The sequence below is a fragment of the Enhydra lutris genome, unplaced genomic scaffold, assembly GCF_002288905.1.
Source record: "Enhydra lutris kenyoni isolate GAN:26980312 unplaced genomic scaffold, ASM228890v2 scaffoldscaffold22, whole genome shotgun sequence".
Taxonomy (NCBI): Eukaryota; Metazoa; Chordata; class Mammalia; order Carnivora; family Mustelidae; genus Enhydra; species Enhydra lutris.
In genome coordinates this window covers 25811906-25836465 of record NW_019154106.1, presented here as the reverse complement: position 1 = coordinate 25836465, position 24560 = coordinate 25811906, and the positions used below count along the sequence as shown (strand labels likewise).

The window sequence follows — 24560 nt, the reverse complement described above, 5'->3', positions numbered from 1 at the left end:
GCCCCAGGCTCAGAACACCTGCCCCTGTGCACCTCCAGCCCCTCCTTCCCCCAGGCTCCCAGCTCCTTCATCCTCTTCGTTAATAGGAGGCGAGAATTCTCTGGAACCAAGACTTATCTATTTCAAGCTCTGCCCAGGGCTTAAGATCAATGTTCACTTGGTCCATCGATTTGCATCTATCTGCCTTATTCTTAATGCAAAAAGAAACCTGCGAGTTCAGGATAAATTAAGGTGACAAAAACCATGGTCCCTTCTTGGTCTCCTCAGGCTGGGACATTCCCGAGAGTCCCACCATCATCAGGACTCCCCTGCCCACCCAACAGTTGACTCCCATCGGTGTGAAAGGCTGAAGGAAGCCCACAGCCCACAGCTCGTCCCTGCAGAGAGTGAAAGCCCAGACCCTGAAAGCCCAGGGCCTTCTCCTTCAACACCTTGTTTCTCCTCCCTCCTTCTTAAAAAGTAACTTCCAAGGGTCAAGACAGTCATGGGCCTTTCAGGGCTCACCCTGTATTTTTTTTTTTTTTTTTTTTTTTTTACTGCTCTGCCCCCCGCCATGGTATTCATCTTTGATCCACCAAGAGAACCAACGATGAAGGAAATACCACAAATGACAGCATCTTTAGCTTAAGACTCCAGGTTAAAAGAGCTTCTAGACTGAAGGAAGCAGGAAAATCAGCAACATCTCTTCTTCCCTCAGAAGTCTGGTGTGGGGCAAGAAAGGGTTAAGAGCTTGTTTATCTGCCATCAGACAAGCTTCAGAACAGCTCGAGCCTGGGTCTGTACTGTGGAGACCACAAGGGGAGTCTGTAATCACGACTGATGATGAGTTTTCCTCCCGGAGCCAACCAAGAAACATAATTAGCTGAGTCTTCCTTTATCTCCCTCGTTTGTGTGTTCAATTAGTGCAACTGAACATAGATACTATTGCAAGAAAGCTTTGCTGGGATGATGGGGGGCCAGCAAACTCTCCGCAATGATGAGTAGAATATTAATTGACGGGAAGTTGGTTAGCCTCTGCCCTGAGTCTCCAGCGAGGATGTGGGGCTGGTGTGGACACCAGCGTGTCCTTGTTCTGTGGGTGGAGGCATCACCAGAAGGGACGCTTGGTCCGTCAAAACAACAGAACGAAGTCCGAGGTCCTCAACTTTTGGTCAGGAACAATCTCCTATTTCCTCTAAACTTGGAAGTTCTACAATTGGGGAGGAAAACCGTGGGGAGCCCAGAAGACTAAATCCTTGTGAGAAAAGAGAACATGCATTTATGGAATACCGAGCAGTAATAATCATGCTTATCATGGCTAATACTGTGTGTGGTAAGCATTGTGACTGTAAGTGGATTCTAAACCCTGAATTTAAGGCTTATAATTACTTACAGGTTCTGCAGGTATTATGAAGTACCCGGTAGAGGTGTGTAAGCCTGAGCTTAGTGCTTGGAAGCAAGAGGAACACATTATAAATGTGACTGAAATGGGAATCCAACCCTCAAGAAATTTAGGGTGTTCTTTGTGGGAAACCAGCTGTGTCAGTAACTCTACAGCTAGGGAGAGAAGAAGTGGCCTTCAGGGGATCAAGTGAGGGGCAGTAGAAGGTTGTAGCAGAGAAAAGTTCTTTCCGGTTGGAGTGCTGGGGGGTGAGGGAGAAGTCAGGGAGAACGTAGCTTAGGGGCCTTCTGAGTCTTGAAGGCGGGTGAGGATGTCGCTGGGAGGACATGTGGGGAAGGACATAGTAGGCCGAGAGAGTGGCAGTCCTAAGAAGGAAGGGCATCTAGGAGTTGGGTTATAACAAGCATATGGTTGCGAACAGGCCACTCAACAGGCCACGATTTTCCTGTAGCCCCGTGAATAGTGACACTGCTCTCCACTTTCAGCAGTTCCTAAGACATGAGTTGACTTAACCCTTTGTATACGAGTAGCTCTGGCTCTGTGTCTCCTTAGAGCTTGCAGTGATGCTGTTGGCCGGGACTGTGGTCTCATCTGAAGGCTCGACACGGGGGCGGTGGGGAGCGCAGCCAAGCTCACTCACGTAGCTGTTGGCAGGGTGCATTTCCGGTGGGCTGCTGGGATGAGGGCCCCGCTCCTTGCTGGCTGGCTGGCAGGTCCTTGCCAGACTTCTCTAGCACAACTCCTGTCATGGTCCTCGGAGCAGATGAAAGAGAGAGAGAGAACAAGCACCTAGGACAACACAGAAGCCACGGGCTCCATTGGAGGTGACAGCTTGTCATTTCTCCCATATTCTATTCATTAGAAGTGAGAAAATAAATCCAGTCTGACTCATAGGAATGGGTTCACACGGGAGCTTGAATCCCAGGAGCAGAAACGAGAGGGGTCGTCTTTGGGGTTGCCCACCACATTGGGTGGGAAGGGAAGGAGTGACAGGACCTGAGGTCAGAGAGGGCCCCAGCGGCCTTTGTAAAGACTTCAGGTTTTACTTTCACAATTGCTGAGATGCAAAATGACCGATCCACAAGGAATTTTTTGTTGTCAAAGATGGTAATAGGAAAAGATTGGGAGTAGACCCTAGGTGCTCATCATGGGTTCTGGTTACGTGATCAGTGGCACATCTCTACAAGGAGCACACCATGCAGCTCCTTGTGAAAAGAGAGTCGTGGTGCATGGGTGGCTCAGTCGGTTACGCATCTGCCTTTGGTTCAGGTCATGACCCGGGGGCCCTGGGATTGAGTCCCACATTGGGCTCCCTGCTCAGCTGGGAGCCTGCTTCTCCCTCACCCCTGCCCCAGCTCATGCTGGCTCTCACATGTTCTCTCTTTCAAATAAAAATCTTAAAAAAACAAAAGGAAGGAAGGAAGGAAGGAAGGAAGGAAGGAAGGAAGGAAGGAAGGAAGGGAAGGAAGGAAGGAAGGAAGGAAGGAAGGGAAGGAAGGAAAGGAAGGAAGGGAAGGAAGGGAAGGAAGGAAGGAAGGAAGGAGAGTTAGTATTGATTCCAGGTCTGAGTCTGAAGTATTTTCTGCCAGAAGGTAAACTAGTAGTCCCTGAGACAGACAAAGAAACAGAATCGTAGGGGTGTGTTGAAAGGTTACAGGAGCTGAACCAGCCCGGAGAAGTGCCCTGTGGCCAAGAGTTGGAACAACCTAGGTAACAAATTAAATAGTAATAGTATCGGATTATAGCTCAGAGAGTAAAATAAATATTCATGAGTCTGCCTGATGTTAGTAAGTAACCAAATAAATAAATGGGAGGAAGGGGCAGCTCTTCCTTCCTACTAAATTCCATCCAGGTAAGGGATGTAGAAGGCACGAGGGAGTTTGAGAAACCCCATTAGAGCAGCAGAGTCGTAACAATGGCTGCAGGCAAGGTCCCGATGAACGCTAACATCAGTGGGGAAAGTCTGAAGTTGGAGCCGAAACGAGATAGTTCCAGTTTCACAGATCTCCTCCAAGACTGTATTAACTCCAGAAGGAAAAATCACTTGATAAGGAACAGTCTGGGCGGATGCCACCTTCCGTGAACCAGACGACCGTGGCTGTTGACACTGGTTAGTGTCACATAGCAGCCGTCCTCTGGTAGGACACACGGAGAAGGCACAGCCCCTCTGTGACAGTCTTCCCAAGAACACGGCTTCTCTTTGATCATGAAACTCCGTCGGGGAGCCCACATGGAGGGAGGGACATTCTCCAGAATAACCTCTCCGTCTCCTGCAAAGGGTCAAGGTTAGGAAAGACCTGAGAAGCTGTCACAGTGTAGAAGAAGCCAGTGCTCTAGAGTAGGGGGTAGGACAGAAGGAGGACATCAGTGGAGAACTGGAAAAGTCTGAAAAAAAAATCCTAGAACTTAGTGAATATAATTAAACCAAAGTCATCTGTCATCTCTTCGTTTTCACCATCATTCTGTGGTTAGGTAAGGTGTTAACATTGGAGAGAGCTGGATGGAGGGGTGTATGGGAAGTCTCTGTTCTATTCTTGCAACTCTCCTGTAAATCCAATCTACCTCAAGATAAGTTTGTTTAAAAAAAAAAAAAAAAAAAAGGAGAGCCTGGCCATACTAAGTGTTGTATAGGTATTTATTAAAAAGGCAAAATCGTACTTGGTTTTTAAAAAAAAGTTAGTCTATTGATGTGTTTCATTAGGTGAAAAAAAGTTTCAGTAAAAATAATAGATACATAAAATGTGTACTGAAAGTAGTAAGTATTTGCTAATATATTCCCGGACTAGTTCTGGAAGACCACGTGAAATACAGTGGTACCCGTGGCTGCCTCTTGGGGAGGGGACTCTGGTGGCTGGGGGACAGGGAGGGGAAACAGCTTTACTTTTCTCTGCAGATCCTTACCTTTCGAGTTTTGAACCAGGCATCTATTGCTGACTCAGAAAATAAATTTTAAAAAATCTAAGCCGGCATGAGAGCTCTGAAGTTCTCTGGGGTCCCTGTCCGTTCTCCAGTAACTCCAAGCCACATAACAGTGACCCAGAATGTCCCAGTGCCCTTGCTGCCCCCAGTGGATGGTCAGTAAATGGTTAATGGATACGCACGTTGCTCTGCTGTTGGCCTGGCATGGGACTGATCACATCCGTCATCTTGTTTCTCTCCCTGAGGAGGCCGGCTCGGGCCCTCTGTCAGTGACAGGAGGCTTTGATTTCTTCACTTCTGGTTTTAACACAGCCCCATTAGTGTTTAAAAAATGCTTGCCTGAGCTCTCTGGCCTGTCTTCGGTGTCTGGAGAGCTTTTGACAGGGACACGTGGGTTTGAAAACGGCCCTGGGGATACGTGGTGATTGTCTCCTCTTTAAAGAATCAAGCAGGTAACGGAATCCTCCACTGCCTCCAGCCCCGTAGTTAGTCCTCTCTTCTGGAACAGCCAGGTTTGGTGACCCGGTGCCCGGGGGGCCCTCTGGCATTAGAACGGACCTTCCAGCACCTTGTCTTGGAGAACAGTAAAAGCTGCACCAGTCTTGCTCTTAGGAAGTGGGGAAGCAGGAGACCTCCCAGTGCCTCTCCGAAGACCGGATTGCCGAGTCAGACGGGACTGGGCAGCCACACCGGGGAGGTAGTGGCCGCAGAGAGCAAGCAGATTTTTAAACATTTGGGTATCTCGTATCCTAGCTTAACACCAAGTCTGTCACGCCCTCTGGGAAGTCTCCGTCACCGGCTTCTACGGGCAACCTGAAGCCAGAGCCAGGGGAGGCATGGCAGGAAGGGATGTGCTCTATTCCTTCCCTGATTCCCCATTTCTCCGTCTCCTTTCGGTGCGGTTCTATGAGCTGTTGACAACTGCTGCATTTGGGACAGTGGAGTGACTTCCCAGAGACTGTTCCCTGGATGAAGGCGGCTGGTGTCCCTCTCAGCTCATCACTCATTACACGTCGGGCTGCTCAAGCGATCGGAATCAGACCCATGTGTGCCAGGCCGTCCGTGTTTGGGGCTTTGTGCGCCCTAAAGCCTGTCCTCAGAAGTACGCAGCTCAGCCCCAGTAGCATAAACGCAGATGGAAACTATACATAAACAACCTTATTTCTAGAAACAGGCAGCAGGCCAGGCTTCCCTGATCCCCGGCCTAGAGCATACGGTTCCAGAAGGCAAATGGCTCCAGTCAGGGTGTCCAAGCATGAAGGGCCAGATCCGAGAGGCCTCTGGAGGCCGCTGTTAGGAAGTTGGATTTCAAGGACAAAGCAACCATCTTATGTACTTCCTAAAAAGCTGTCTGCGTGCGTCGTCGAAAATGGAGAGGAACAAGACAGGACAGTGGGAAGTCAGCTAGGAAGGTCATATAGGAATCCACATCTGGGAGCACTGTTGGCAAGACCTGCCCCGAACACGAGTTGGTCATGAATGGAAAAGGAAAAGCAGGACCAGGCTGGGACATCCGACTCTAGGGTGGCCGGGATGTCCCTGGGGGGGTCATAGTAGATATTGATGCTGTTTGTTTTCTCAGGTCCCACTAATGAGATTTTATTTGCCTCCACGCTGGTATGCCTTCCCCTGGTTTCCCTTCCCCTGGTTTTTAAGGTGAGCCTCTCCCTGTGATCCTGTTTGTGTACAATTATGCGGGTCTCACAAACTCATTAGATCATCACCCCCCACCCCCACATCCCACTTGAGATAGCAGGATTCCCCTGGGGCCAGGCCGCTGACGCTGCAGACCCCACAGCAGTGCCTTGCAGCCCGCCGTATTACCAGACCAGAAACCAACTGACCATCGAGTTCAAAGAATGTCTGCTAAGCATTTAATTTTGCCGCTTCCACCAAACACTCCAGGTTGAGATACAGTAAACCGTAGAAAGAGTAATTCTGCGCGGCCCTTCCCATTCAGCAGATTCCAGGAGGCCAGGGTATCCTACCGAAGCAGGCACGCACGCGCAGGAGTGACCTCTGTTCTCACCTGGGGGGGCCTGGGTTGCCCGAAGCCACTTTGTGCACTGGAGGGAGAGTGCCCCGGAGGTGTCCCCTTTGATGTTTGGAATGATTAGAAGATGGATCCCAGTCCTTGAGCTCATCACCAAGTCCCACACCCCCGGCTGGCTCCCACCGGCTTTTGCTTTCTGTGGTCTGCAGTAGAAGCACCAAAGAACGAGATTACTGTCCGCCCCTCCCCTTGGCTTCCACTGTGCTCCTCTGTTGACATTTTTTAAAGCCATGACACAATTGAACAGAGTTCTAAAAAGGCCACCCAGGCCCTCGCTCCAATTACCCTCATCACTGCGTTTTGGTAGCAATCTGAGTTCCTAATAAAAAATGCCCTTTTCTACCCTAAGCAGCCATTTAAGTTCCTAAGTCCCCAGGGAGTTCTGTAACTGCCCTGTGCCTGTTCCTTAGCAAAGGCCCTACGCCAGCCCGCTCCCCGGGTTATCGTTGGCACCCTCCCTCATCAGAGGCCAAGATCAAGCTCTGGGGTGGGCAGAGATCCTTAGCAGGCCCCAGAGCTCCAGGATCACAGGCGGTTTCTGCCAAGCTAGGACACTCTCTTGCCAGGAGCAGCTTGTAAATTAAGGGCCCCTGGCAACAGCTGGCTATCTCAGTAGCACGTGCTGAAAATGCAGGGCCTTTCAAGGATGCTTCCCTGCTCCCTATGCCCAAGAGTAGGAATAAATGAGGGGCTGGGGGTGGGGGGCAAAACCCCTTTGGTTGCTTAGAATAAGGAATTCCCAGGAAGATGTCTGCTTCCTTCTGTCTTTCTCCCCTCTCTTTCTTCTCCCCTCTCTCTCATTTTGCACCTCATCTTCTGGTGCTTGACTCCTGCCCCTGGGGGGTCCTGGAATCCTAGCTCCCTCTTGGCAGGTGGGTCCCTGATTTTCTCGGGCTCGGGGGTCCATCTGATGCGGGGCAGGTTGACAGCGTGGATTTTCCCCTCCCCCTTCTTCCAGTTAATTTTAGAAACTCGAGTTGCCATGGTAATGGTTCAGTGGGGTTTTCGTGGTTCTCTCTGGATTCAGGCATTTCCTGGTCTGCCCTTTAAACTTTTTCAGTCCACAGTTCAATTAGGACACAAGATGTGCTTGGAATAGGGACCCATAAAGGTGCTGCAGTCCCCATGGGATTTCTTTCTTTCTTTCTTTCTTTCTTTTTTTTTTTTTTTACAAGAAAGGGTGGATGCTTTTGGTTTACAGAGGGGATGCTTTCGGTTTACAATAGCCACAAGAGCTCCTGAAAGCTTCCCAGCTGAAGAATGGGCCGCAGGCAGTAGAGGTCATCTGGGAACTGGAGAGAAGTGGGTCCCAGTGCCTTTCTCTCCAGTGAGCTCCTCCCAGTTAGGTCTCTGCTGTTTGGGTTCTAGAATCCCCAGCACTGAGCACAGGGCCAGACTGTCCTCCTCAGTCTTCCCTTCCATCCTTGGAGAGACTGTGGAATTCTAACCACTAGCCCACTGGGGAGTGTCAGTTCCCTTCCATCCTTGGAAGGCCACAGGCTCTGTGCGCCTAAAATCCTGATGTCCTTCCTGCCTCCCTGAGCAGTGTTCCCTCTTCTCCACCAGCCCACACTCACGAGGCCCTTTCTAACCATGTGAGAGGACCAGACTGCACAGGCGATAGGAGTCCCAGAAGCGAGTTCCCCGTCAGTGTACTTGGTTCTGATTTCACACAATAGCCTTTAACGTTCCCATCAGCTCTGCACTGGGCACGGGTTTTTAACCCCAGTTTAACAAAGGACGCTTACAAAGATGCAGTAAGCATCTCTCGGCCAGTCGGTCAGACTCCCAGACACAGACTAACCACCCTGCGCACTGCCCCTGTTTAGCTGGGTCCCCCTGTCCCCATTCATGCACCACCTTCCCCCCCTCTGTGAGCACAGGGGTGCGCAGGGCATTATCAGGGACTGCGTGGGCGGACTGCCCTGCCCCCGTCAGGTCTCTGCCTGTGTGGGTGCTCAGCCCCACAGGGCAGGGCAGGGAGTGTTTACTGCCCCTACTGTACAGACGAGGAGACCCAGCATTAGACCGGCCCGAGGTGTCACGGAGACTCGAGCAGGAGTGGGATTGGGGCCAGTCTCGGGGACGTGGGTTGGATCGTCGGTGAAAGGCAGCATAAACAATGGCCAGACCGCGTGTGAACGCAGATGTGTGACCCACGACCTCCAGCAGCGAGGCCAGGACGCCGGTCCAGTTGCCACAATGACCAGCCGGGAAGCCAAACGATGACCCTTGCAACAGTGGGCGCAGAGCATCCAAGACCCGATTAATAAACTGACAGCTCCCCTCATTTGTGCCCCCCCTTCCAGCTCGGGGCCACGCAGAGAAAGCCAGCTACATTGCCAATCACGGGGGTTGTCCTGCTTCTGGTGGGTGCACCCACAGCCCCCACTCGGGGCACCCCTGAGGCCTTCCCTTGACCACGCTGAAGCTTTCCCGCTCCTTGGCCTGCCTCTGGGCCTCCTCCCAAATGCTGCGGCTAATGGCTGCCCCCCTTGCTAAGGCAAGCTCTGAAGAAATAGGCCTTGCTTTTTGCCTTTGGTTGGTTTTCGTTTATTGGTGCATGAGGAGGAAGCGGGCGTGAGGGCATATGCTTCCCTGAGTGGGGTCGCAGGCACGGCCATTGTGTGTGCTCGGCCCTGGGCCAGCGGGGGCAGTGGTGGAGCCCGTGCCCCAGGCGCCCTCACCTGCTGCGTGATGTCAGACGTGACAGACAGCGAGATGTCATGAGGGGTCTAGCAGAGGGGAGGACGGCCTGTCAGTCCCACAGAGGGGACACAGAAGCCTTCATGAAAGCTGTAGCATTTGAGGGCACACTGGGAGGGTGGCCAAATGTGCCAGCCTTGATGGGGAGGGGGTGGAGTCGCAGCAGAGCAGCGGGGAGCCCCGCCCCGGGTGCACTTGGTGGGCCCCCTCCAGCCCCTCTCCCTGCACCGCCGTCTGCCTCCCCGGCTGCCTCTGCTGGGCCTTCCTGCTGGCTGGCATCTGACAGTGGTGACCCGCGGGAGGCACCAGCGGCAGGTAGCGGGGTGGGAAGAAGAAAGGTCAGCGTATCTGTTCCTCTGCTTCCTGTCCGTGAGGCCGCATGCTGCTGGGGGCCACAGTCCTCGGCCAGAAGCTCCCAGGTGTACCCTGGTCCTAGGAGCCACAAGCTTGCCCACTCAGGCCTGAGTCTGGGAACGGCTTTCCTGGCCCCCTTGTCAAGCTTCTGTTCTCCCTGTGAAACCAGGAGGCCGCAGGGTGCACTTTGACAGGCGGTGGGCACCAGGCAGGAAGGCTGTGGGTGGACCCGAAGACCTGAGCACCTGTTCCGGGCTGGGCTGGCCAGGGCCTGGGAGGGCAGGTCGGGGTGGAAGCCGTAAGAAGAAAGAGGAGGAGGGAGGAACCAAGCGGGAAGAGCTGAGCGTCCCAGAGGAGCTGGGACCTTGCCATTGGGAAGTAGAAGGTTCGAACAGGGCTGGGAGCAGTGGCAGAGTCAGGTCGAGTCTGTAGGTCTCCACAGGCTTGGCCCCGCCTGACTGGCTCTGGGTGCCATCGCGGGCGCTCCAGAAGGGCACGCCTTGCGCTGGTTCCACACTCCCAGCCCTATGAGGTTCTGGGTCTCTCATGACTCGGGGAAGGGATTACATTGCCCCCATCTGACTTATGACAGGGAAGGTTCTGGAAGGATGGGACTGTGTTTTTGTACACTGAACACTTGCATGATTTTTCTCTAGTCCACAACTCTCTACAGTCCTGAGCTGGCAGAGCTTGTACTGTGTGAATCTCTGGGTGTTGGTCAGACAGACCAGGGCTCAAGTCTCATCTCTGTCACTTCCCAGCTGTGTGACCCAGGACTCAGGACCTGACTTCTCTGAAACTGACTTTTCTCACGGGGGGACTAAGCTCATAGCCATGAAGCACTTGGCATGGGAGGTGGGGAGTCGCACGTGGAAGACACAGGTGTTTCTGGTGGGAGGACAGCAGGCTGAGAGCAGACTCCAAGAGCCACCAGAGTTGGTGACATTCTGTCCACTTCCACCAGCACAGTTGTACAGCATCACCTGGTGCCCTGGGGACATGGAGATGAGCAGAATACCGCTACCCAGAGTCACATTCCAGTAGTAAAGAGATGATTGCATATAAATACAGTGGACATGACAGGTGGTGACAGGTGCTGTGAAGGAAGAGAAGGTCAGGGAAGGGGATGGACAGAGAGGCATGGTGGCGGCTCAGGATGTCTTCCTGCTAACACTGAGCTAGGAGCAGGGACTTTGGTGGGATAGAGTGTGAGTGATGCAGATACCCAGGGAGCACCATCTAGAGCAGAGAACACGGCAAGGGCAAAGGCCCTGGGGCAGGCATGTGCTTGGTATATTTTGAGACCAGAGGAGGCCAGTGAGTCTGTAGCAGAAGAAGCCAGGGAGGGACAGAAGAAGAGACCATGGTGGAGATTTGGGCTTTATATGGAGTATGTGGGAAGCTGCTGGGAGGTTCTGAGTAGGGGAATGACATGAACAAAGGCATTTAGGTTTCAGAGGACCCAGTGTGCAGTCAAAGGAAGGCCAGAGGGCAAGTAGAGTTGGGGCAGAAGCCACCACAGTGGGGACAGGGTGGCTGTGGTGGAGGGTGTGAGACCAGGACCGGCTGGCTGGGGGATGGTGTGTGGGGTGCTCATTGGGATCAGCTATGTCTTGGCTCCAGCGCTTCCAGCACTGGGAGCACTGGGACAGGAACACCAGACCCCAGGGTGTGCAAAACAGATAGCCCTTCTCTCTGGGGTGTGGGGGCCCAAGTCATATCGCTAAGACATTCTGAAATCTCCAGAAGGCGCGAATTCATTCATGTCAGTAGAGCTCCTTTTTGGGAGCCCCTCTTATAATGCTTCTCTCTTCAGCCATTTCCCCTAAATTATTCAGAAAGTTCCTGCATTCAGAGGCTCCAAGGGCGCCCACTCAGCAGTTCCCTGGGTAATCAGGTTTCCAGGGCAGGCGTCACACGAGTGAGCTGATTCTGCAGCAGCCCTGATGACTCACAGACCCAGGGCGGCCTTGGGCTTCGGGCACATCTGAGTAGAGTCAGCTCCTGCTGACTCCGTGGTGTCAGGGGGCCTGTCATACAGCTCTGCAGGCGCGGTCTAGCTTCTCTCACTCAGCAGCTGCTAGGCAGTCAGTCAAGGCTCCTGGTGCCACCTCCCCAGGCGGGGGTTGCTGTGCATGAACAGGGGAGGGGGCTGAGGTGTTTGCTTCCCAGCGTCCACCTCCTAAGTGGGCAGCCGCAGTCACAGAGCTTCCTCCTGAGAATAGGCTCAGGGATGCCCCTATCTGAGTTGTAAAAAGACAACTTCTAGAAGGTTGCGAATGTGCTTTTTTGGAACACGATGGGGGTCCTGTTCATCTCACATAGCACCAAGGTTGGTGAAATAGCCACATCCTCTCATGAAGCCTCACAATGAACATGCACTTGGTAAAGGCTCTGAGAAGTCCTGTACGGTAGCTGTCAATCATATAACTAGGGTTCCTGGGGGCACCTGGTGGCTCGGTCGGTTTTCCCTCTAGGAAGCTATAATAGTAGCTGTGAATAGTAACCGAGGCATTGGGCCACGTGGGCACGTTACTTCATCTCCCCGGGTTACCATTTCTTCCTCTTTAAAATGGTCTGCCTCAGACGATACCGTGTTTGTGTCCTAGGCAGGCCATAACAAACTATCGCAAACTGGCTGGCCTAAAACAACAGAAACATATTCTCTCGCTGCTCTGGAGGCCAGAAGCCCCAGATCAAAGCACTGGCAGGGTTGGCTCTTTGTGGAGGCTCTGAGGCGAATCCGTCCTTGCCTCTTTCCTTGGCTTGGGCTGCACAACTTCAGTCCCTGCCTCCACCTCACACAGCCCTCTCCCTCGTCTGTCTGGTATCTTCTCCTTTTCTCTCTCTTACAAGAACCTCATCCCTGGATGGAGAACCCACACTCATCGGGGATGACCTCATCTTGAGAGCTTTACCTTAATTTGGTCTGTAGAGACCCTTACTCTAAGTAGATCACAGTCTGAGGTTCCAAGTGGACCTGTGTTTGGAGGGGGAGGACCTCAGTCAGCTCATGACGGATGGGGGAAGGATTAGAAGAGTGAATACACATCACAGAGGATACCGCCAGCAGGGTGGGAACTGCTGTGATCATTGCTATGATGATATCATTATTATTACTGTTTTCGAGTCCATAGCAAATATGGATGGTGGTGGTGGTGGTGGTGGTTAGTATTATTTGTGTTATTATTTAATTCAAATCAGGAGTGGGGTATAGGTTCCAAGGCAAATAGTGTTTCTCTCTCCAGCCCTGCACTTCTTTCCCCAGACCTCCTCAGTGTTGGTGCTGGGAAGCCAAGGCAGAGTTTGAATGTCTCGCTGACGAGGGCTCTGTGAGCCACTGAAGGTCCTTGGTTCAAAGAATTTTACAAGAATCACAGAGTGACACGGACTGATGGGAGTGTTGCCAAAGGATTGGAAGACAAGCGGCTGAAGATGGAAAGACCCACAAAGCAGTTTCTCTTCCTAGCCTGGGCACGGATGAGGCCATGCAGTTGGAGCCCAGAAGCAGAGACGGGAGAAACACCACACAGCAGAAACGGACCACACGTGGTGGCTCCATGTGGACAGAAAAGACGAAAGAGTTCAAGACAGCCCGAATGTTCAGCCTGGAAGAACAGAGGGCCAAGGACATGACCAGCATCTGGGAGTCTGTCCTAAGAAATGACACCGGTGACCACAGGTCACTAACTTATTCAACATGTGTTGAGTACCAACTATAAATGGGGGTGAGAGCAAGCCCATCTCTACTCCCATGACTCTGAAGGTCCGTGTGGTCTGCCTGAGTGGTGGTGTCGCGTTGTTGATCATAGGACCAAGAGGAAAAAAAGAAAAGAAAAGGGAGGCGACCTAAATGTACATGACCAGGGTGTTGGTTGTTAAGTTGTGATGCGTCTCTAGGGTGGGATCCCACAGAGCTGCTCTTTAACAAAGGTGTGGGTAGGTGGGTGAGGAAACTTGTCCATGCGCAAAAGTACTTATAGGCAGGAACAAAAGTATTTGTGTGTGTGGACATGCGTGGAGAAGAATTTTGAAGGGTCCCCCCTGTAAATCAAGAAACTACAGCCAGTGAACCACGCTGCTGCCTATTTATGTAAATAACATTTGATTGGGACACAACTGTCCTCATTCACGGTGTACTCACGGGTGTACTGACTTTGTACAACAGAGAAGTTGAATAGTTGGGAGGGAAACTGTGCCCCACAAAGCACGAAATATTGATTGTCAAGCCCTTGACAGAAAAAGGTTGCCAAACCCTGGTCTGCACCAGACTCTTAACTCTTTTGTTTTAGTAGATTTGGGGGAGGGAAAGCCATGAACATTTCTATTTCGATTTTAATTTTTTTTTTAAGATTTTGTTTATTTATTTGACAGACAGAGATCACAAGCAGGCAGAGAAGCAGGCAGAGAGAGAGGGGGAAGCAGGCTCCCCGCCGAGCAGAGAGCCCGATGCGGGGCTCGATCCCAGGACCCCGGGATCATGACCTGAGCCGAAGGCAGAGGCTTAACCCACGGAGCCACCCAGGCGCCCCTATTTCGATTTTAATTTTAATGGATTTTTTATCCCCTCCCCATGGGTTTTTATAACCAGAAATAAAGTTCAGGTTGGAAGGGAAAACATATAGGACTCACAATACCTGATTCTGAGACTTGCTGTAAAGCTCTAGTTACCAACACACTTATTGGCGTGAAGATTGGTAGATGGTTCGATCAAACAGAGAATCTAGAAGCAGACCTAGACTTGTATGGTCACTTGATTTTCAACAGAGGTGCCAAGGTAATTCAATAGGAAAAGATAAGTTTTCAACTAATGGTGCTGGAACAATTGATTACCCAAAGGGTGGGGGGAAAGCACATTGAACTGCACTTTGTACCATAAACAGAAATTAACTTGCAGTGGATCAGAGAAGTAAATGTAGGAGCTAAAGCTATGAAACGTCTTCTAGGCAAAGATTTCCTAGACAGAGTACAAAAAACGGGAAGCATAAAGAGAAATCATTAATACAATAGACTTCATAGAAAATGTTTAAGGGGTGCCTGGGTGGTTCAGTGGGTTAAAGCCTCTGCCTTCAGCTCAGGTCATGATCCCAGGGTCTTGGGATCGAGCCCCGCATCGGGCTCTCTGCTCAGCAGAGAGCCTGCTTCCTCCTCTCTCTGCCTGCTTCTCTGCCTACTTGTGATCTCTGTCTGTCAAATAAATAAATAAAATCTTAAAAAAAAAAAAAAAGAAAACGTTTAAGCACTTCTCTTCAAAAAGGCACTGTAAGGTAAAGGAAGAGACAAGCCACCAACCGGGGAGAAAATATTTGCAAGACCCGGTTCTGGAAAAGGGCTTGTATCCTGGAACATACAAGGGATCCTTAGTACTCACTAAGGAATCAAATGACCACATTTTAAAATGGACAAGAGATTTCAAGAGATACTTCAGCAAAGAAGATCTGCAGGTGGTAAATGAGCACATGAACAGAGGCACGACATCATTTGTTGCTGGGAAATGCAACTTGGCACCTCGGGAGCCTTCACCACTCACCTGCTGGCGTGGCTAGCTGCACTGAGTGCTGGCGAGGGTGCAGAGTGTCTGGGGGGTGGCGGAATGCTGCGGCCGGTGTGAAGAAACAGGGTGAGACTTTCTTGTAAAGTTAAACATATGCTTCCCGTAGGGCCCAGCAGCCTTCCCCCTAAGGGGTGAACCCAAGAAATCAGAAACTATATGTCTGTGCAATGACGTGCATTCCAGAAACTGCAGACAGCCCAGCTCCCTCCCTCAACACAGATTGCGATCCCTGCATCCGAGGGAATGGGACGGCGCGTCCTGAAGGAGGAAAAGACCGATGCTCAGAAACATGGACTCTAGGAGCACGAGATGCCAAGTGGAGGAAGACAGACGCAACAGGCTGCAAACTTTATGACTCCGGTGACAAGCCTTGCTGGGAAAATTGAGTCCATTTGGGCAGAAAACAGATACATGTTTTCCAGAGGCTATGCCCGGACTTCAAAGGAGCAGGAGAGAGCTTCTGGGGAGGCACGCAAAGGTCCCCGGTCTCTTTTGTGGTCATGGTTAAGCAACTCTTAACGTCCTGTGAAATGCCTCTCCCAGCACATTTGAAAAGGGGACAGCGGATCGTATGCAAATATAGATACCTCCTTCAACCTGACTTTTTAAGATATGTAATCTGGAGAAAAATAGACTTAAAAAAAAATTTTTTTTTAAGGCATATAGAGTTGATCTTTCAGAAGAATGATGAGCTAGTATGAACAGGGTAGTGAACATTCTAGAACAGGACTCAAGAGGTCAGGCGGGAGGCGTTGATGCCATATTCGGGGAGTGGTGAGTTCATGGGGGTTCTTGAGTGAGTGACCGTGAGGCATGAACCCCAAGGGGTTCTCACGTTACAGGGAGAGAAGGAAGGAAAGCAAACAGACGTGCCATCAGCCTAGGAAGTACCAAAGGTCATGGACAGTCGGCATGGTTTTAGAAGGAACAAGGTAGTACAAAGAGTAGAAAGGGGTAAACAAATCTCCCTTCACCTCTCTCCTCTACCCTGGGACCTGCCAGCATTACCAGTTCCATGTGTCTGCCTAGAAATATACCACGCGTTCTCCGCTGAACTTCGCTTCTTTTTGTGGATCAAGATACTGTTCAGATTGTTCGACATCAGTATACGTAGCGCTACCCTGATTTTTTAAATAGGTGTGGAGTTGTATGGAGGCACCAAGATTAATTTAGCCCGGCTGCCGTTTGGGAGACGTTCAGGTCATTTCTGATTTGGGTGCTGTTACAAAGGGTGCTTCATTTGACGCGCATATTAAAGTTATTTCTGGCATATGAGTCCATCTAGTAATAGACTCCTGAGAGCAGAACGGCTGGACCAAAGGACGTGTACATTTTTATGTCATTGTGTATGGTGAATCCTGTCACCACCTTGGAGGCTACCCGTTTCCCCTCCCACCAGCCGCATGTGAGTAATTAACACCTGTTTCCCCAAGACCTGGCCAGCAAAATGGGATATCCAGCTCTGCCTTTACCAGTGTGATAGGTGAGAAATGGTACCTTCTGGGAAGTTCGATTTGCATCTGGAGGAAGAAATGTTTTAGAAAGCAGAGGAACACCACATCTCAAACATCCCGTCCCCACCTTGCCTCCGTGTGGGGCCACGCAGCTCTGTGTGAATTAGGAAAGGGCACACCTCCTCAGGACACCTGACTGCCACCGGCCAGAAAGCTGTTGTGACAACATAGAAATCTGTGATGACTCGGAGGCGAACAGCCCCGGAGCTGGGGACAATACAGCCGGCCCTCCCAGGGGCAGCCGCAGGAGCTCCTGGCAGCTTCAAGAGCACGGTGGTCTCGGGGGGTTAACAGATTGCCCACGATTGCTGCAAGTCCTAGTGGCAGCTACAGGAACAGAAGTCAAGCTGCCTGACCGTGGAGCACGGGGGCATGCGCTTGAGGGACAGCCAGAATAAATGGAAACTTCATTATCCATGGATTATGCACTTAGAACTCGGGTCCCAGGCAACTCTGATATTAGTAATTTGGCCAGCGGGCTCATTAAGCTCTTAAGAAAAGTGAATCTAGTTAATGAATTAATACAAGATGACATTTTACACACAGAGCAGAAGCGAGACCAGGCACCACTGAGTTATATAACGTCATAATTTCTCGAGTAAATGTGATTGCCGCTTCTCGCCTGCCAAAGTGGGCCAATCTGGAGAGAGCCTGCTTTCGGAGACATAAATGAGACTGTTAAGATTTGCCGTCATTTCATATTCTGTTCATTTTAAAGCTCTCCCTCTTGTATTCTTAAAACTTCAAGTGGTTACGTGGAAGCCAGTGTTTTAAAATCTCGACCTGTTTGTTTCCCACCGGCTTTTGTTTTTTACGAGACACGGCCCTCTGAAAAGGAACCCCCTCAGTCCTTCCCCTCTCCTCCGTTCTGCCCCCTGCGCAGGGGACTGTCCCTGCCTCTGCCTCTGGGAAGCTGGTGGGGGTAATTGAAAGAATGTGAACACTCAGAATTAGCGTGAGCCAGTTTGGGAAGGTGAAAGTTCTGGAGATGGATGGTGGTTGAGGGTCACCCAGCAACGTGAACATACTTCGTGCCACCAAACCCTTAGTGAACCAAACCCTTAAAAATGGTGAGAATGGCAAATTTTATAAGTTATGTATATATTATCCCACAAAAAGCAGAAAGAACTAACATTCACTGAGGGCAAATCCTTGCTGGGTACTTTACACATATATTGTATTTCAGTCTCCCAAGGATCCAAGGACTTGGCTATGGTTTACCCATTGCCACTGCCGCCATTTTAAACATGGAGGTGCCTGACGCTCCTAAGAGCACAGTAACTGGCTTGAGCGACAACAGCCAGAAGTGACGGCCCCGGGATTCGACCCCTCAGCTCTGTGCTGGAGATCACAACATTAAGAGGGTATTTTTCTTTTAAGCCTGAGCTCTGAAACGTAACACACACCCGTGAGCTCCCACCCACTGTTTAGTTAGCTACACTGAGATCAGACAGACACCACCAGCAGCCCCCCAAGTGCTGCAGCTCATGGTCTCGGGGGAAGAACCCCAAACTGCTTCCCTCCCTCCACTGTCTGCCGCACGCTCTGCATTTTGCTGAGGATCTTACTGTACAGTTAATCCTTGGAACAGTGGCCCACAGGAGCATCGAAGCTTTCCCCTCCTGTCTCAGTGTGGCTGGAAAGAGAATGAACACAAAGCCTGGAGCTTGAGCGGGGGAGATCTTCATTTGTCGCAGATGAGGACTGTTCGGGGAACCGAGAGGTGTTTTATCCAGGAAGGAGAGGAGATAACATGTTTCTCATGTGGGGGTTTGGTTTGGTTCTGTTTTCTGATGGAACCTATCTGGGTTCCAGGCCTGAGTTCTCTGTTCGCATCTTACGTGAACTTAGGTTAATTCACCTGAGTCTGTTTGCTACCTGGAACATAGAAATAATGATAATAATAATAATAATAATAATAATAGCAGCAGCACCTCCCTGCATTTTCCCCACTGAGCTGAAGGCGTGACTCGAGGGCCTGCTCTGTGCCAGGCACCATCCTGCACACTGACCAGGGTTACCATGATGAACAGAACAGACGCACGTCAAGTAACGAGGCGTTAGTAAAGCTTAGCGCAGCTCCAGGACACGGGGCCAGAGCACGGGGCAGTTGCTCCTCCTGCTGCTGCAGTTCTGGCTCCTGCACATGCACGAGAACCTCAGTGCTGTGGAGAGGGAACCGGCCCAGGAGGCAGCCACCCGGTTTGCTCCCTTAGGGGCTGTATTTCGATCATTCTTCCCACTGGGCTGCTGCGGTGGGTGGTTGTGGTTCTTCTGCAGAGGAGGGGTCCCTAGCTCTCTCCGAGGGAGGAGGGGCCATGCTGGTTTCCTGGGCCAGTCTGGACTGGGTCTTGGTGGCCAAGCATGTCCCGCTGACTGGAAAGCCCCTCCCTCACCTGGATATCTGAATGGCTTATTACTACACTTGGAGAGGAGGGTGTTGGCAACTGGTGGGGGGGGGGGGGGGGGTTGGGGGCTGTCAGATGTGCCCCAGACTTTCGCCTGAGAGCCTCTGAGGAAATGCTTGCAGATTGCCTAACGGGTCTGGTCAGGGGGTGCAGGGCACAGTGTAAGGGGCAAGGCTCTGATGTCAGACCCCTGTTTACCTCCTAACCCTGTGACCGTCGTCAGGGGGCCTGGCCCCTCTGAGATGTACTTGGCTCCTCTTAAAAAGAAGGCAGTGACGGCACCTGGTGCATGGGATTGCTGCGAGGCGAGTAGAGGGAATAAAGCGCGCGTCCGCCCGTCTGGGCCACGTACCGGCACAGTGCACGCAGGGTCAGCTGCTGTTGGAAGTGGTGGGTCATGATTCCTTCATTGCATGGTCATGACAGCCCAGCGAGAATGAGGAAATGACAGGACACAGAGCCGGCCATGTTACAAGGGGCACCTAGCACGTCCCAGAGGGCGCAGAGGCTGGGATTTGAACCCGGTCTGGCTCCAGAGTCCCCAATGTTTGCCTGTCCTCTGCTGGCTTCTCTATCTTGAGAGCTTGGCATAGGGCCGGACATAAAGGAAGCACTCTGCAGGCATGAAGAACCCCGGACATGCCGACCAGCCCTCTTCCCTTACATTATAGTACGCATTTCTGGTGAATTTTCGGTGCGTTTCCAGCCCCAGGCAACCACAGGTCCATTTCCCGTCTCTGTAACTTTGCCCTTCCTAAAGGTTGCATGTCATGGAATCAGACAGCGTGTGGCCTTTTGAGTCTGGCTTATCTCGCTCAGCACAAGGTTTTTGAGCTTTATCTGTGTTGTAACGCGTATCTGTACTGTTTATGGCCAAACGCTACTCTGTCGTGTGGCTGTTCCACATACTGTTAGCCGGTCACCAGTCACTGAACACGGGGGTGGCTTCCTGCTTCCTGGCGGTTGTGAACTCTGTCGCCACAAACACTCGGTCGCACTTCCTGGGACTGAGTCTGAAGCAGGAGGGCGAGCCATAGCCGTAAGCTCTCTCCTTTTCTCCACCCCCCCCCCAACCTGGGGTCTCCCAGAGCCAGGCAGCGGGCAGGTGTTCGTGACGTCGGAGAACCAGCTCGTGTACTACCCCAGCATCACCTACGCCATCATCGGCAGCTCCGTCATCTTCGTGCTGGTGGTGGCGCTGCTGGCCCTGGTCCTGCACCACCAGCGGAAGCGGAACAACCTCATGACGCTGCCGGTGCACCGGCTGCAGCACCCCCTGCTTCTCTCCCGCCTGGTGGTCCTGGATCACCCGCACCACTGCAGCGTCACCTACAACGTCAACAACGGCATCCAGTATGTGGCCAGCCAGGCTGAGCAGAATGCGTCGGAAGTGGGCTCCCCGCCCTCCTACTCAGAGGCCCTCCTGGACCAAAGGTGCGTGCTGGATGGAAGAAGGGGGGGGCGGGAGGTCATCGATGGGGAAAGCGGGTTCCCAGGCTTTCCCAGGAGCCAACACCCCGCTGCTGATGGTGGGAGCAGGGGCAGGCATGTACTAGGCCCTGGCAGTACAGTTCACATGTGTCCTCTTTTTTTTTTTTTTTTTTTTTTTTGAGATTTCATTTACTTATTTGAGAGAGAATGAGAGAGAGCACAAGCAGGGGGAGCAACAGAGGGAGAGGGAGAAGCAGGCTCCCTGCCGAGTAAGGAGCCCAATGCGGGGCTCGATCCCAGGACCCCGGGATCATGACCTGAGCCGAAGGCAGATGCTCAACCCACTGAGCCACGGAGGTGCCCCACATCATCTCATTTCATCCTCTCTGCAGATCACGGCAGGGAGGGCCTCAGTTTTGCAGATGAGGAAACGGACTCTGGGATTTTAAGTGATTTGTCCAAGGACGTAGAGCTAGGATCCTGGTCACCTCAGAGCCCTGTTCCTCCTTGGTAATGCCACCCTGACACATGGTCAGGCCTCTGACTAGCTCCGGGTCCGCACCTGCCAATGCAGAACAGCGGCCAGGCCGTATTACAGGGTTGGTTCGTACTGTGAGTGAATGAATGAATGAATGAGTTCCTTGCTTGGCTTCATTTATCAAACAAAGGAGGTAGCATAGAGCACTCTCAAACTTTGTAAAACAGTAGGATCCTCATTTCAAACGGGGCTGTACCAGAAAGTGCAAGGGAGAAAGTCAAAAGGCAGAATTCTGTAGTTGAAGCAGCTGGAGGACCTGAATTCCGCTGGCTCAGCCTCCTCCTCCCTTCCTTGGTGACCTCCAGAGGATCCTAGAGAACCCATGTTGGAAGTTCACTTGGTTCTAGCTCCCCGGCGCTCTCCTCCTCTGAGCCCAGGACTCACCGGATGTGGCGAGAGGCGTTTTGCTGGTCATTTCCCGGGCTGACTGGGCTCCTCTTGGACCCTGTCCAGCAGCAGCTCTTGTGTCCTTTACTCTTTGTTTCTCCTCCTCCATCCAAGGTCAAGGTAGCATTAGGGGGCAGGGCTTCCGGACATCTTCGCAAATTAGGGTGAGAGCCCAGGACCGCACTCAGCACTCAGCTTCTTCATTTGGACCAGCCAGGGTAGAGTCAAGTTAAAATTGCCAAATATGAAGCAGTGACACCTGGGTTTCGATCCCAGAGCTGCCGCTTGCTAGTTATTCGTGGCCCTGTGCAAGTCATTCCATGCCCCCTTGCCTCGGTCTACTCCCCAGTACAATGGGCGTGAAAGTAATGCCTACTTTTTAGTGTTCTCATCAGCCTTAAGTGAGGGAGTGAACGTAGAGCAGGTGGCACGGCACCCGCTCACAGGGAGCCTGCAGGAACCCTGCAGGGAGAGCGGCAGAATAAACCGTCTTTTCTGTGCAGTTACTGCATGGCAAGCCAGTGTCCTTACTGTCCCCTCCGACAGAGGAGACGCAGTCACTGGGAAGATCCCCGCTCACCCGAGTCCACATAGCCAGGAAAGTTGGCTGTCAGTAAGAAGCGCAGATGCTGTGGACCGTCAGGTTCAACCCGAACCGCCAGCCAGCTGCTCGGTTGGAGGCTGGCGCTGGGCATCCTCCCCCCGGGCCGACCCAGGGAACGTGGTTTGGGCACCGCCCGTTCGGCCGCCCACCTCTTCCCGTTCCCTTGGTCTTGTTGCGGGGGTCTCTGGTCCTCGGATAGCTGTCTTCCTCAGGGGCACCTGCAGATGGGTGGCGGGGGTTGCCTGCCTGACCTTGGCTCCTAACGTGTTGTCTGTCTTCCCTCTGCTCTCCCCCGCCTCTCCCGCCTCATCCTGCTTTGTCCCTCACAGACCCGCATGGTACGACCTTCCTCCGCCGCCCTACTCGTCCGACACCGAGTCTCTGAACCAAGCCGACCTGCCCCCCTACCGCTCACGCTCCGGGAGCGCCGACAGCACCGGCTCCCAGGCGGCCAGCAGCCTGCTGAGCACCGAAGACAGCGGCCAGGGCCCGGGCCAGGCTGGCTCCCCTCCTCCGGAGAGTGTCACGGGGCCCAGAGACTCCGTGCCCAGCCAGGACACCGCAGAAGTCTAAATCCGGCGCTTCCAAAGTCCATATGGGTTCATCTGCTCTGACTTGTTACCATCCTGACAACGTCCTCTCGTGGGAAGCTCCTCAGGGTGCCTCAAGGAGGGATTTGGGGTGTCAGCTGTCTCTCCGTTCCCCTTCCTACCCCCCCCCCCCCCGCCCCAGATTTCAGGGATGTTCTTGCAAGGGAGACCCGACATTTTTCTGGGCTCTTGGGTGACCTGATGTATTGTGCGTCTTGTCCGAGAGGTCACTTGGTCTTCAGGGCCTGGGATCATGACCTCACTTGTCCTGTCCTTCTTCTGTGACTGTGGCCTCTTGCTGGATAGGCAGCCTGAGTTTGCAGGCAGCAGGCTAAGGCAGTATCTGAGGAGTCCTCGAGAACGCAGCGTTTCTGGGCCACATGGGATGTTCAGAAGGGCAGGAGACACCAGACCAGGTCCTCTGGGGGCTGCTACCTTACAGCTCCAGTGGAGGTGGGGGGTGGGTGATCCTCCAGGAGGCCGGCGTGGACGGCCACCCCGGAAAGAATCCAGGGGAGCAGCAAATCCCGCTCGCTGTCTCGTGCACGCCGTTCTGAGTCCAGCGGAGCAGCGGCCAAAAAGAGGAGACGTGGGCCAAGAGATACACCCTTCAGCCATCAGCAGGGCCCTATGGGTTCTCTGAATGACTCTGAAACCATCTACTCTGAAGAGACCCAGGCTTTAAAAACTGGCCCGAGAACCCGCGTATTGAGGGTTTTCTCTGGCAGCGTCTGTCCTCGGCCTCGCCCCAGAATAGGCAGGGGGATCCTGCCGTGTGTTCATCCGGGGTCTCAGCTCCTAAATTGTAGGTTCTCGAGAGCCTGCGCCTGCTTTGGTCCACAGTCCTTCCCTGGCTGTTGGACTGTTCCCCCTCCAGCCGTGACCTGCCCAGAGCCAAGGAAGGAGGACCCAGACTTGTATTGGCCAAAAATCTGACCTGGCCTCTGTCCCTGGAAACCACACGCAGCCTATCTTGCCCCTTCACGCAGCTTTCTACCCCGGCTTCCCAGGTTACCTTAAGCCCCAGAAGTCGTTCTACCTGTGCATTTGGACTTGAGGACACTGGTTGCTGACACTCACGAGAACCATATTCAGTACCTCCAGCCAGAGCTCCTGGCTCCGTGTGCTGCACACACGTCCTTTCCGAGGCCCAGAAACCAGCGCCCTGATTTAGCGTTAGGGTTCGGGTCAGAGTTGGGCTCAGGCTTCTTCTGACCTGCCGTAGTTTCTCCTCTAAAAGACGTGGACAGTAGACAATTTGGAGTCAAGATTTGCCATTCGGACTTTTTTTTTTTTTTTTTTTTTTTTAATCTCTTAGAAATGCATTTGAAACAGTGTGTTTGTTTTTTCCCTTCTAGTTAAGGGATTATTTATATGTGTATAGGAAAGCTGTCTTTGTTTGTTTGTTTGTTTTTCCTTGAGTGAGGTCCAAAGAAAGATGCGAAAGGAGATCACACTTTTGTCGCGCTGAGCCTTGTCACCAAGTCACTCCAGAGTGACCTGGGTGCTAGGCACTTGTGCGTTGTCGCACTTTGAGTTATTTATCGAGTTCTTGAAGGAATGCAGAAGGAGGGATGCCTTTCTCCCTCGGTTCATAGTCTCTGTGTTTATGCTAGCTTTCCTTGTTCTCTGTGCCCAGCCAGAGAAAGAGGGCCCACTCCCTGGAGAAATAGTGGGTGGAAATCAGTGGCAAGAAACCACACTGACTGATGGGGAACAAAACTGGAAACAGGTGGAAACCCTCCAGGCAATTGTCACCCATTCAGGACTTCCTTCCACAGCAGAAAAAATGTTCAGTGACCTCGTTGATGCAAATTTCAATGAAGCCTGCCCAAGTGGGAGAACGATGTGGCATTTAATGATTCTGTTCTTGGGACCGTTTTTTGTTTTTTCTGTTTTTTTTTTTAAACCAAATCCAAACTGTGTTCTAGGAAGGCTAGCCACTTGGTGATTTCTTTTTGTCTTTTTTAAGCTAAAGGAAAGGAGCCTAGTTGCTTGCATTTTTCATTTTTTAAAATAACACTTGAGTTATTTTCCGTGTAATCCAATAAAGAAAGAACTTTTGATGGGAGCCGGAGTGTGCTAGGAACTCTGGCTGAGCATTTCATCTCCTTTGAGTCA

The 24560-nt window shown here is 52.1% G+C and overlaps 1 protein-coding gene across 1 annotated transcript in view; it reads left to right on the top strand.

Moving 5' to 3' along the window:
- Positions 1-23588, top strand: part of LOC111149749 (low density lipoprotein receptor class A domain containing 3) — a 166140-nt gene extending 142552 nt beyond the window's left edge. The window contains exons 6-7 of the mRNA XM_022506995.1: positions 19978-20323; positions 22179-23588. Of these exons, the coding sequence (XP_022362703.1) occupies positions 19978-20323; positions 22179-22422 (590 nt within the window). The 3' untranslated portion in view covers positions 22423-23588. The remainder of the gene's footprint in view (positions 1-19977; positions 20324-22178) is intronic.
- The last annotated feature ends 972 nt before the right edge of the window (positions 23589-24560 follow it).